The sequence below is a fragment of the Amblyomma americanum genome, chromosome 5 (genome assembly GCF_052857255.1).
Source record: "Amblyomma americanum isolate KBUSLIRL-KWMA chromosome 5, ASM5285725v1, whole genome shotgun sequence".
Classification (NCBI taxonomy): domain Eukaryota; kingdom Metazoa; phylum Arthropoda; class Arachnida; order Ixodida; family Ixodidae; genus Amblyomma; species Amblyomma americanum.
The window spans coordinates 136,883,644-136,896,998 of NC_135501.1; the positions used below are offsets into that span (position 1 = coordinate 136,883,644).

Sequence of the window (13,355 nt, forward strand, 5' to 3'; positions counted from 1 at the left end):
GAAAATTCTTCGGCTGCAATAAATGTCAAACATCGTGGCAGGCGTTGATTTTGTAATCATGAGTAATAATATTGAGCCGTGATGTATTATTAAGTTCAATAAGACGTTTTCGAGATTTTCCTGTCATGTCGCTGAACTCCTATTGGCTGACTACTGTGGCCATCGCTGCGACCGCACCGACGCTGCGACAGTGCGACCAACTTGTTGAAAGTCTGTCGCAGTGGCCCTGCGACGAGAACGACGCGCATTTCTGTCGCACAGCGGCAGAAATCGCACTGCGCTGCGGCAACAATCGCATCATGTGAAACGGCCTTAACGCGGAAAAAATAATTTTGCGTGAGCGTGAATCATAACAAAGCTGGCTTCGAACGTCATTGAGATTATACTTACATTAAGCCATTTGCAAACATCTCGCGTCCATATTCACCAAAGGACCCAGCTAGGGTTTATTTACAGGCTTATTGAATAAAGGCCTTTTGATTAATATAACCCACTGCTGAATGCCCCTAAAAAGTATTGTAATGCGACGCGTAAAATGATGACAACCACGATTTAATGCAAAAAGAGCTAAATATACGTTAGGCTGTGCGTACAATAAAATATCCCCGTTAAGCACAACGCTTACGTGGTCACCATCCGGGAACGTGATTGACTTCACGTAGTGCTTGCAGAGCTGTAAGGCACCAAAAAATTGTCAACCAGCTGCAAGAAAGTTCGAACACAACCGTTTCATAATAAAACATCCATGAACTTGCAATAATTCCTTGAGCGACTGCAGCGTATTTCAGCGTTGAATGCCGTTAGTCACCTTATGGAACGCCACGTACTGGAATGGCGAAGTACCCCGATAGAAAAAAAATTACGTCGAAGAAGCCAACAACTTCTCGCGAAGCTTGCAATTAACTCGAGAATACGTACTGCCCGAAAAAGAAAAAAAAACATGACAAAGTCGAATTTTGGGGCGAATAACATCAGCCGCGCACGAAACGTCAGCCGCCTGGGGCACGTTACGGCTCGCCGCGTCGCTCGCAACGCAGAATCATGAAAGCAACGCGCGCTAGGATGCGTGGCATGCTCGAGGAATTTACGCGTACAAGGCGCGGTAACAGCGAACAATGAAAAGCATTCACGCGAACTGACAGTCACCACGAAAGCGATCTAAACGGGTAAAGGACTGCCCAGGCAACGCAAAACAATTTTGACTCCTCCGAAGCAGTACGAACAGCTCCGCGCAAGTTACTGAAGGCAAATCATATCGCCGACGTATACTGGGAGACAGGTTTATAAGCTGCGCAAAGCAAAGAAAAAGAAAAGCCATCCCACAGCTGACAGTGACGCAAGCTAGTATTATGGAGGTCAGCGCGACTGTCAAATGCAAACATGCACTACACGCCACAACGCGTCAGCGAGTTTTATTAAACAGCCCCAACAGCCGCGGCAGAACTGACAGAAGTGAGAAGACAAACGCACAACTGCCCGGATCCGCCAAATCGCACGCGTAAAGGAGCCAGTCGATGGCGATGATGACAGAGGCGCAGAGAAAACACGCTTGCTGGTGGCGGCGGCGTGATTTTTTCAGTCACGTGAGTGTCAGGGCAGCGAGCGTGGCTAACTGGCGCCGCGTCCGGGCACCGCGGCTGTTCGGCGCACGCGAGCGGGCAAATAGCGGTCACGTCCTACGGCACGCCACGGAGTCTGCGGGCGTTGCACCACACTTTCCCGGGTGGTGGACCTTCGCCAAATGCAGCCGGCACAGCCTGACGGCCGCCGATTGGCCGCGACGGCTTGTGACGGATTTCCGGTGTATTTTTGTTTTGCGCGCTCAGAAATGTTCTGAACTGCAATAAACAGTTCACAAACTAAATAGAATCAATGCAAAAAATACTAAGCGAGATATATATTTTATGCCAACAAAAATGTTTGATTGTTATGACAACTAAGTAGACAATATCGCGCCCAGCAGTTCGGTGAAACGAGCCGTGAAAGCAAGCACCAGCAGTGGGTGTAAAGAGGTGGCATAGGCGCGCACGAGCGTTGCGCCACGCGCTTCGATGCCGCTCTGCTTTTTTTTTATTAAAGCGATGTTTATTGCCTCAGGGCATAAAAATTATGAAGTGCCGTTCTGCTTCAGCGTGGTCAATAGACGAATTTAGTGACCTCATGGCTGTGCTCCGTCGTGCTTGTTCCTAGTTGCTGTTCCTCAACCAGTCGTCGCGGAATGCTGTGCGTCATGCAAGTCTCGGTTTGCGTGCTCTATTCACCTGCGTGAGCTTCACTCTTTAGTAGTGGTCAGCGAGATGTTGGCATGCTGCTTGACGAAAAGATGTTTATCCTTCAGGCCTGCGATTGCCTTACTGTCTTGCCCATGACTGTTGTACTGGTGACACTGCAGGCGGATGTCACTAGCGCAACCCGCATTGATCTGATTACGCGTTTTTGTTTGCCGTCACCTTGTGCAAAGGGAATATCGCGGCGCCCGCACGAGCAAAGTTGTCCTGCACTCGAGATTCAAATAATTCCTTCTGTAGCTCACCAGTCAACAGGAATATGTGTGTTCTTCACTACTTGTCCCACTCCCTCGTCAGTTTTACCACAACTTATTAGGGCAGAACTTATTAATGCATACGTACAACCAAGCTTATTGACAATATTGCCGACTGCAGTGCACATAAAAGTGGACGGTAAAGTAAAAAACGACTTGTTTATTTTTACGCTGCTTTGTTTAGGTGCCAGCGCATCACACAGATTACTCTCACTAGATAGTTGCTGAATTATCATTACAACTCCTTACAGCAGTACTTCACTTGGAAGGACTACATCCTTGCATGGATTAACTGCAATTCATAACTCCTTGAGTAATTTCTAGCATTTTTCTTGTACAGTAATAACTGTGCTGCACGTGACTTCCTCCAAGATGAAAGGCCACTGATTTAGTAAAAACAAAATACTTCCACTCACGTGCTCAACAGTAAGAAAGGTATTAATGTTGGTGGGGCAGTGTGCACCCTAGATGAAGTTGTTGCAGTCATCAGGTAATCCAGGTGGGCGTGGACCATGTGGGCGCTTGGCATGTAGGCAATTTCCTCCAGTCCTTGTCCTTTAGCACTGCTTCATATTACCCATGTGGCCCTGGCATAGATGTTATTGCGCGGAGGACAGCACTACAGTTACTGCACTCCTTTGCCGCATGCGAGCGTGAGGAGCCTGAGATTTTTTTTTGTAAATATATGCAACCATATGTAAACTGGCGTGATCTTTCTATCTTTTTCTGTGTCCTAAAATAAATAATTTACCACGCATAGTAGGCTAAATCTTGGTGTAAATAAACTGCAATATGTGCAATGCTCTTAACCTGTGCAAATAACATGAAAGCTATCCAATGTGTTTACAACTTCCAGCTGTGGGAGAGTTCATGTGCACTGTCCAGAGATGCAATTACAGTGCCTCCAGCCACTCAGCTTTGATTTTTAGATTTATTAAATGCAGTGGACTGGCTGTCAGGGATCGCACAAATGTTCATAGCAACTTTCCTTACACTCATACTAAAAAGTGAAATATGCATGTACACTAGGCTGAACTTTTCGTTTGCATGCAGGACGAGGAACAAATTTTATTTGTCATATGACAAAGAGGGTAAGGGATGAGGCTTAGACATGGGCCCTCGTGAACTGCGCTAAGTGGCTTGAAGACCATGCTTCTTGGCGACCTCAGGGCCCAGCCCACTATCCAGAGTTTTATCTCCGTGTGAGGGCTGAGCAATGGAGTCTCCAACTGACTTTGGAACTGACTTTGATTTCAGATTTGGAAGCTCAAGGGTGGTGGGTCCTTTGGGCACTCGAATAGGATGTGATTGAGAATTTGCTTTAGAATCATTGCAGAGTGTGCAGCGGGAATTGTATTCCGCAGGATACATCAAGGAATAGATATAAGGATTTCGTAATGTCCCCATCTGAAGTTGCCACCAGGAAACCTGCTCTGCTTTGGTGAGGGATTTGTGTGGGGGTGGGTATTTGAAGTTTGAGCTGAGAGTCATTGCCTTTCTGTAGTCACCTTCGTCCTTGGTACAGTGTATTGTGCTGCTTCTTGAAGATGTGTACCACCAAGTAATCCAGTTGTCTAAGCTAGTGGGATTTTGTTTCCAAGTGGACTCAAACATGTCTGCAGCCATTTAAACATGAGCTTAGAGCTTAAAAAGCAGTTCAGTAATGCAGCAGTTGTTTCTGAATGTTGCAATGTTTTTACTGTTGCTAGTGAAATGCAGCACAATATTTACATACACTTCCCCCAGCAGCAGTATATAGTCTGCAAAAGATGCAGAAGCCAGCTTTCATTTGACTGTAGTCAGAGCATAGAGGAATGATTAAACAGGCCCTGCCATCCAAGCTGCATTCCAGAAAGTGTCGTGGTTTTTCACGAAGAGCACCAAGATTTTTTAGCCATCAGTCATGTTAATGGCACCTGCAGCAAGCTCGAAGAGGATTTCCATGGTATCTGCTGCCCTGCACTGCTTTGTGCATGCTCAGGCATTGCTATAGCAAGAGAGATACCAGTTGCTCTCGGCTTCCCAATTGGTCATGTAAGTGGTATTCATGGCAATGCCTACTTGTCGCCACTGAAAAACTGCTGTAATGCAGTACAATGCCCTTTTATTTTTCATCTTTCCGACACACATCTCGATCAGCGGTGAAACACTGTGTGCATATCAGTAAAGCTGACCAGAAACTTCATAGAAATGAAAGTTGAACTTCTTGTGGACTGTCTCTGTAGAATCACAAAACACCACAAAAGTAATTGTTCAACACAGTATGCTGTCAGAAAGACTGTACAAGTTACAGGAGGCAGTAAAGACATTTCAGATATGGCTTTATGCTGTAGAGCTCAGTTGGGCACAGTTAATACGAACGACCCAAAGTATACACAGCTTTTCTACTGACTAAACTTTCTCAATGTGTTCTGTTAAGATGGAGATCTCCTGTTTGGACAATGGACAGAATGAAATGCAGAGAGTCCTTTAAGACCCATGGATGTTCGTTGCTTCATTATGGAGAGCAATGTGAACAAACCTTGACTGTGGTGACCAGATACTATATTACAGAACAAGTACTGATAGAACTGTTGGGCAGAAGCATCCAATATACATTGAACCGAACGACATTCTTACTCAGTGGAATGCACATCATACTGCTTATCAGTGTACAGATATTACTTCATTACCCCATGAACTGCAGGCACACTGGCTACCCCTGTTCACACATTTCCTGGCTGCCAGCACCTCCTTATGTAAAATTCATGGGTAGCAAGTTGCGCCCAAAGGTTTCGGCAACTAACTGTCTGGCACGCATCATTTTTATAACACTCAAGAAATGAAGCTACTCAAAAATAAAAGAACACAGCCACTTGCGAACAGGATAATCTTCCCGAAAAGAGCATGCAACAAATAAAAAATGCACGCTTCTCAGCTACTTAACAATAAACAGCAGCAGCAACCACATCACTCAATCCGAACAGTATAGGAATTGGTTCAACTGAAACTTGGTCACCACAGCAGCTGCCTAGCATAGCACTGCGAGCATCCGCCTGATATGTGGCAGGTCCAAGGCTTTATCTCTAGTGCCTTCGGGCACCCACCGGTTTCCAACGTGTACAAGCTTACCGCTGTACTGGTGTTTGGTTTCCCTGGGGTAAAATTATAGGAAAAATTGGATCTTTCACCTCACCTGAAGCACAAACACAATAGCAATGGTTTGTCTTGGCCTAAGTGTCCTTGGCAGGGCTTAAAACCAGGGGCTTAAAATAACTAGTGTTGACAAAGGACCTGAGACCCAACACCCCACCCCCCACCCCCTTACTAGAATGTGGGAACTGCATGAATCTGAAGCAGGCAATTATTTCTTATTCTTGTGAGTGATGGTCGGAACATTTATTTGCTATAGTTTCAGAAATTTCATTGTGATTTTTATTAAGAATCACTGATATGTTTTCTAAAACCAGAGAAGGAGAAAAATAAAAAGTTGGCAGCACTACACAAAGGCTGGAAGAAAAATGGAAACCTATGCCCTCACACCACGAGGCAATGCAGAGGTGGTCACGTAGCTCCAAGGCTAGACAGAAACAATGCATAACAACGAGCACACTGGCAGAGTGAGAAGATCATTTGTTTCTAGTCTGTGTTAAATTGAGCAAACGACGTTTAAAAATGATTTCTCCCCTTCGTATAAAACGATATGTAAAACAGGCTGCTAGTCACTTTCCCTCCGCCTGTCATTGCACCACTAGAGAACCCCCTTTGATGGAGCCAGACTTTAGCTCTTGGAGCATTAAAGAGAAGCCATCACTAAACGCGATTTGAGCCTCGACAGGCAGGCACTTGTATCAATAATGTAGTATTTGGAAACTGCTCAAAGCTGGCACTGCAGAGTCAACCACCATGTAAGAGCACTAGCACACTTCGAAGAATTGGGATCAGCCCTAATAAGGTGATACAGAAATATGCATGGTTTCATGAACACATAAATGGCAAAAGATACACTTACCAGGAAACATAGCTGATTACAGCAAAAGTTGCAAATCAGAATCTATGTTTGAACAAAGTTTTGACAATGCAAGTGCCTATATTTGTCAATTTTGTTCTTTTGCATTTCTTTTGTTTTTGATCTTTCCCTGGCACCTGTTTCTGTATCATTTCCACTTGACTGTACATTGGATACAATGCTACTGCTCCTTAGCCAATTGTGTGTCACTTCTTGGCTCATATCATATATGTACCCTCTGGTGACTTCCAAAATATGTGAAAGTTAGCACCCATACCGACCACTCCTGTGTTTTTGTCTATGTTTCTGTCATGCTGGCCCTACATTGGCTAAGGGTTGGAGGACTAGGGAAAACAAGAAAGCAATTTTCATTGGTTAAGCACCGTTATCACTCAACAGAGAAGAAATCATGTCATTGCAGACGATCACAAGCAAAATGCAGCAGACGGATGCACATCAATGATATGCCCCGTGCAATGCTTTGAGAATGCCTTCAATAAGATGATGCTGCCGAACAAGGAAGCCTCGCTCAATGCAGGTAAAGAACCCGAGCTGGATGAGCGGCTCAGTGATGGCACTATTCTGAATACGGCAGCAAATACAGAATCAGAAGACAATACAATGAGCACAGTTTCATGGTGAAGAGTTAGGTCAGTGCAAAGCGCAGTACTATGCATACTGTGGCCCAGGAGTCTCTTCATACCTTGTCGCATTTTTGGAAGGCTGTACAAGATGCAACATGTACTTGAAAAATCACCAAAAATTTGCCTAATATCGACTGCACTACACACTGCTAGGCACAGAAGCATATTTAATTTACAAGAATTTTTCTGAACCCACGTTATTCATCATCAATAATTATTACAGCCAACTTGCTTTATTGAAAATTTTGGTTGAGAACCAAAGTGTTGATTTCAACAAGACATGACTAAACTGTATGAGACAGGACTCTTATACCTCTTAGCTGTGCTCTGCAACTTTCAATTTGTCAAAGAAGGTATGGAGATGACACTTAGCAATTCTATCACAGCTGTGTGAAGAACCGCATTCCATATATCCTGCACGTCATCTTTTCCATGTTGACTAAGAAAATAGGGCTAATCAGCGGCCCATGCCATTAGCCAAGCTAACATAAGCAACCAAAGCTAAATGGAAAGCTGCTTTAATGATGGATGCAACTCCCAATTGCATAAAGGGCATTAAAATATGGGCGAAATCTATTGCCACAGGAATTATGAACGACCATGTTCAACATGCATAAAAAGCGTTTCTGGTCTATGTACCATAGGCTGCAGTGTCTGGAAGAAAATTAACAGTGTGATTTCGTTTATGGAGCCCCTTTAATTACTGAAACTGCATTCCAATGCATACTTATACAGCCCAGCATTAGAAAAAAGAAAGTCAAGAATCGCTTTTACTCATTTACGATGCTCGAAAACATTTTCTAATGAAGTCTCAAAATGTTTTCATCACCAAAGGGTGCCGTCTCGAGAATGTTTCAAGCAGCAAAAGCTGCAGTCTTCACTGTACGCCAGACTTTTTTTTCCCCATTTTCTCGTGCGGGGCACAACCTGATGCAATTTGACCATGTGACAGGTGGGTAACAGGGAGGCGGGCATGTGAGGAGTAGTGCAAAGGAAAACATCGCCATGGAGAGAACACACAGCTCGTGCATTCTCAATTTCAAATTTACCGCAAGGGAGGCCGAGTCGATAATTGTGCTGAAAGAGGTGCAGGTTGTATGAAACAGAGATGAATCTCAGAAATATCAAACAACATAAAAGTTGACCGAAAACTGGAGGAGACACTTGAGCTGAAGGGTATGACGCTATAGCGTTAATGGGTTAATGTCCATATATTCAGAACTGGTCATTCTTTACTTTAAATTCATACATTGCTGAGGGTCCTCATACCCCTCGTCGTGCAGTGCTGTAGCAGTAAGGTGATGTGCCACTTCCCTGGAATGGCAGGTGCTGCCCCAGTGGGAACCGAGAGACCCGAACTGATCTTTTTGAGCAACCTTTCGCGACCAGTCATTAATTTAACTGCCACCTGCCATGGTGGGCACTTCACAATCCGGTGGGCAGGTTATGACGATGCCACAAACCAAACAAAACCAAAGTGTCCCACATGTCCCCTAGGATGCTCCTCTGGGGATCTTTCGTGGATTTTTCGCTCACGGATAATGATGCCGATGACGACACTGGAATTTTGCGCGACATGAGGCCCTTACCGCTAGCACATTAAAAAGCACTGGGAGGAAAATTGTCAAAGGTATCAGAAGCTAGTGTTTCAACAGGCTGCACGAAGATATATAAGACTGGCCAGTGCCTGTTGAAATGAACAAGAAAATGGAAAAAAAAATGCAGCATGTGAGAAGGATAGCTAGGAAGAAACTGAAGAGCATGGAAAACAATTTGTGGCGATCAATTGGATTGATTTGGAGAAAGTGTGATAGTATTGTTATTCCCCGCGTCAATCGATTCTATTTCTGATTCCGTCACGGTAGAATTAACTCAGACTTATAAATACCTCGGCGTAACAATGTCCAATGGTCTAACCTGGAACGCGCATGTAACAAAAGTCATATCCGCTAACAGGAGCCTTGAATTCTTAAAACGACATCTACGCCATGCGCCACAATACGTAAAATTACTTGTCTACAAATCACTTGTCCGTTTTAAATTCGAATACACCTCTGCTATTTGGAGCCCAAACCAAAATTATCGAACAAATTCCCTAGAATCAGTACGAAGTCGAGCCACAAGGTTCATATGCTCGTGCTATTCATATAATGTGTACCACCATATATAACGTTAGTATATCTTAGTATATCGTCATTAAAAGCAGAGGCAGGCTTAACATCTCTAGCTTGTAGACGTGGTAACACTAGTATGTGCTTGTTTCATAAACTTTATTACAGCTCACTTCGTTCTCCGCCCTACATCAATCCGCCGGCATGCATTTCCCCCCGCATTGGTCATCCCCTTCAAGTTGCCCGGCCTCGTACGCGCACTACTACATTTGCATCGTCATTCTTTCCACGTTCAGCCACGGACTGGAACGGCCTTCCACACGACATCGCCGCAATCACCTGTCCAACAACATTTGTGAATTGTTTAAAACACATATTTAACAGCGTATAATTTATGTACCTTACGTGTTTTCTTTGTTTATTAAATCTGTTTTATACATGTAACCCGCCCCTTATGTAACACCCCCAATCCCGGGGGCCTTTAAGGTAATAAAGTGAAGTGAAGTGAATTCCAACTACAGAAAATATGTAACATTGCCAGGTCGTGCCAAGTCCTCACATCACTGCCAGCGCATTGGTTAAGCGATGCGCCACTGCATTGGCCAGCGACTGTTTCAAGCACAGCCACCAATGGGGCTTGCGAGACCCAGGTCACTCTTTCCAAGCAATGTGACAAAGAACAGCTCCCGCAAGCCACATTTTTGCACAGACAGTTTTTCAGGATGATGTATATTTTGCTCATAGGACTTCTGTTGTCCGCATAGTTGTCTGCTCAGTTCCTCGTCTCCCCTGCGAGTGAACAGGGGATAGGAGGCAGGTAAGAAGGGGGGGCAACTGGCAGGTGGAGAGAGAGAAATCCCTCTAAACACTACTTGACACGGTTGGCAGGTGGAGGATTTATGATGCTGCTGCCGCCGAGGGAGGCTCCAAGACCCTCCAATGTTATCACACTAAGATGCAGCATTTCTTTTTACTCGTCGGCTACTGAAGAAGTGCATTTCAACAGTAGAAAAGGGAATTTGTTGGCGAAATCTCTCTCGCAAACAGATAGAATGTAATAACCTTTTATTGATGTATTTCGACATGCCAAAGCAACACCATCAGCCATGAGGCACAGCATAATGAAGGCCTCCTCTTGGGATTCCATAACAAGCACCAAAATGTCAGTACACATAATTTCTGCACTTTGCCTCCATTGAAATGGTGCCATCATGGCCAGGATAGGAACCATAACCTTCAATCTAACAAATGAATGCCATAGTCACTGCGCCACAACTGCGTATCACTGTTTTCAAAGTACAATTGAGGCCCTTTATGGTTTGATGCCATTAGAGAACAAAGCATTGCAGAGGAGCCCCATTTCTCCTGTAAGGTGATACTAAGCAATGTTTTGGGGACCTGCCCGGCACCTGACTCGGCACACACTTGCCAGGGTCATCTACATGACAAACATTTGGACAAATGACCCTCGACAACACATCATGCTGCAGTTCATCACACAAAAAGGCACTAGCACCACCACAAGTGCTGACATTCCAAGGATGAGTCGTTGGGCATGTACAGAAGAAAATGTTCACAGCGTTCAGACAGATGAAGCTGATGCTTGGTAGCTAGCTGCCACTCCTCACAGAAGTGCAAGCTGTCAAATGTGCAATACCTTTTACCCCATGGCCTTTTCTTCTTTCATTTATACCTCCTGATAGGGCTCTTAATCAATGCGCACATCGCTATAGAAATCCCAGTAACCGCCTCCCCTTTGCTATTTGCAATCCTGGCTTCAGAACACTGCATACATTCAGGCATTGCCTTGTCACTGCAAGGCCAATGACAAATGTAAATACAACTGACCAGGCATTTCTGAAAATGATGGCAGTTTTCAATTTTAGCCACAAGATATTTTGTTACGTTGCATTTGCATTACCTATCAACACAATCAAAGTTTCACTGCAGCACCTCTTCACCCCCCCCCCCTCCCCAAGCCCCTTCCACTGAGGCCCCTATGGTCAAAACGCATCACAAAGATAACGAATGGTTATAAAAGATTTATTTCAATGCAATGAAATTCCATCATATACAAAATATTATTAGACAGCACATAGTTTTTAGCAGTACTGTCAGAAAACCTGCATGGCCTTGGTCCTGCATTTTAAATTTTAAACAATGGCGAGACAGGTCTAACCGAGTAAAGGTATAGGCCAAAGTTGACGCTCCCTTTAGAACATTATGGGAGGAGGGGGGCCCTGCCCTGCCCTGCCCCCCCCCCTCCCCCCGTGCGGTACGTGTATATGATGAAGACCATAGAGTTTCTAAATATTAACTAGAGGGCAAGCTGGCAGCCTTGCTGGCATCCAAGGAGGTCATCCTAGGTATGCCGAGAAGACATGGCTTTGGACTAACATCTGGTAGCTTGTAGACACTTCTAAAGATCAGATTTTTTTGGTTCAGTTTCGTTTTCAATGATGTTTTTCGTGCTTTCAGTGGTGTAGTTATCCAGCTATGCAGGCAGTTCATTTCAGATCCGTAGCATGCGAAGGCTGGAACTGAACTGAACACAGTGTCTGGCTGCATGTTGGAAGAAAAATAGTGCAAAACAGACAAGGGCAAATGAAAAGGGGACACATACAAGCGCTTTCTCACAATGAAATTTTATTGGGAAGGCTGCAAAATACATATCAAAATGGAAGCAGGCAAAAACAAAACAAAAAAGGAAGAAGAAGGGCAAAAAACTGAACTGACAACTGCGGAAAAAAACAGGTCTGAAAAAAAAAACATAAAACATGTATGGCAGCATTATTGTTATGTGGCCCAAGGCGAGAACACAAGAACGACCCGGGCACAGCGCAAAGGCTGACGGCACAGAGCCCGCACAGAGCACCCAAGCCCAGAACATGTGCACCACCGAGACACTCCGTTAACCTCTCCACTCACAATATCCGTTGCGCGGCTCCCGGTCGCAAAAACACCGTCTCTGTGTACATCAGGACACGGCCGGGGATGGCGACAGGTAGGGCTTGAGGCAAGAGACGTGGACAATGTCATGCTGAGCTGCACGGGAGATGGTCTCCGGGAAGGCCCGGGCGATCGCGTAGGTGACAGCGGTTACCTGGCAGAGCACACGGTTTGGGCCAACATACCGGGACAGAAGTCTTTTACAAAGCCCGACACGGCGAGATGGCGACCAAAGCAAGACGAGGGCGCCAGAGGAGAAAGTGACCATGAGATGGCGGCAGTTGTAGTAGTCCTGCTGTGAGGCCTGCGATGCTAGTAGTCGGGATCGCTCCAGTTGGCGGGCGTGGTCTGCCCGGGCAATTGCGTCGTGTGCGTATTCAGAAGGCTGTGAAGTAGATGTCGGAAGCAGCGTGTCCAGAGGTAATGGGGGCTTGAAGCAGTACAAAAGATAGAATGGTGAGTAACCGGCAGTGCCATGACGGGAAGAGTTATAAGCGAAAGTCACGTACGGAAGGAAGCCCAGTCCTGATGGTCCGGGAAAACATGCATTGCGAGCATATCCATGAGAGTGCAGCTGAGGCGCTCTATGAGGCCGTTGGTTTGGGGATGATAGGCGGTGGCCAGCTTATGTTTAGTCAAGCAGGAATGGGGAACATAGTCGACAACTTTAGACAGACAGCAATGGCCGCGGTTGGTGAGAAGTTGGTGGGGTGCACCATTATGAAGGATGAGATCGTACAGAAGAAAGTCTGCAACATCAGTAGAAGTACTGGTAGGGAGGGCCCGCATGATAGCGTAGTCAGTGGCATAATCCATAGCAACTGCAACCCATTTGTTTCCGGAGGTGGACTCAGGAAACAGGCCCAAAAGAACCAAGCCAACACGATGTAAAGGTTTGGGGAGCACATCCACAGGTTGGAACATGCCCGCTAAGAGAGTGGCAGGGCGTTTCCAGCGCCTGCACTGGTCGCAGGCACGAACATAGCGGCATACAGACTGGTAGAGGTGGGGACAAAAGAAGCGATGACGCATGCGGGCATAAGTACGCGAGACACCCTGATGTTCAGCAAAGTGGAGGTCATGAAGCTCGTGGAGGACGGGGCTTGGCGGGGTTCAGGCTT

The 13,355-nt window shown here is 45.5% G+C and overlaps 3 protein-coding genes across 6 annotated transcripts in view; all 3 read right to left on the reverse strand.

Moving 5' to 3' along the window:
- The window catches only part of LOC144132741 (uncharacterized), a 646,537-nt gene that overhangs the window by 285,534 nt on the left and 347,648 nt on the right, over nt 1-13,355 (reverse strand). The window lies entirely within an intron of this gene.
- LOC144132745 (uncharacterized) overlaps nt 1-13,355 on the reverse strand; it is a 170,009-nt gene that overhangs the window by 125,757 nt on the left and 30,897 nt on the right. The gene's annotated exons all lie outside the window — the stretch shown is intronic.
- LOC144132740 (uncharacterized) overlaps nt 1-13,355 on the reverse strand; it is a 78,670-nt gene that overhangs the window by 61,069 nt on the left and 4,246 nt on the right. The window contains exons 1-2 of one of the 3 annotated variants that reach the window (XM_077665363.1): nt 1,471-1,698; nt 626-673 (exon numbers count right to left, since the gene is read on the reverse strand). The exons of 1 other annotated variant lie outside the window; for it this stretch is intronic. In XM_077665363.1, coding sequence (XP_077521489.1) covers nt 626-636 — 11 coding nt within the window. In that variant the 5' untranslated portion in view covers nt 637-673; nt 1,471-1,698. Of the gene's footprint in view, nt 1-625; nt 1,375-1,470; nt 1,699-13,355 lie in introns of those variants that run through there. One more of the 3 variants, XM_077665362.1, reaches the window with a different exon arrangement.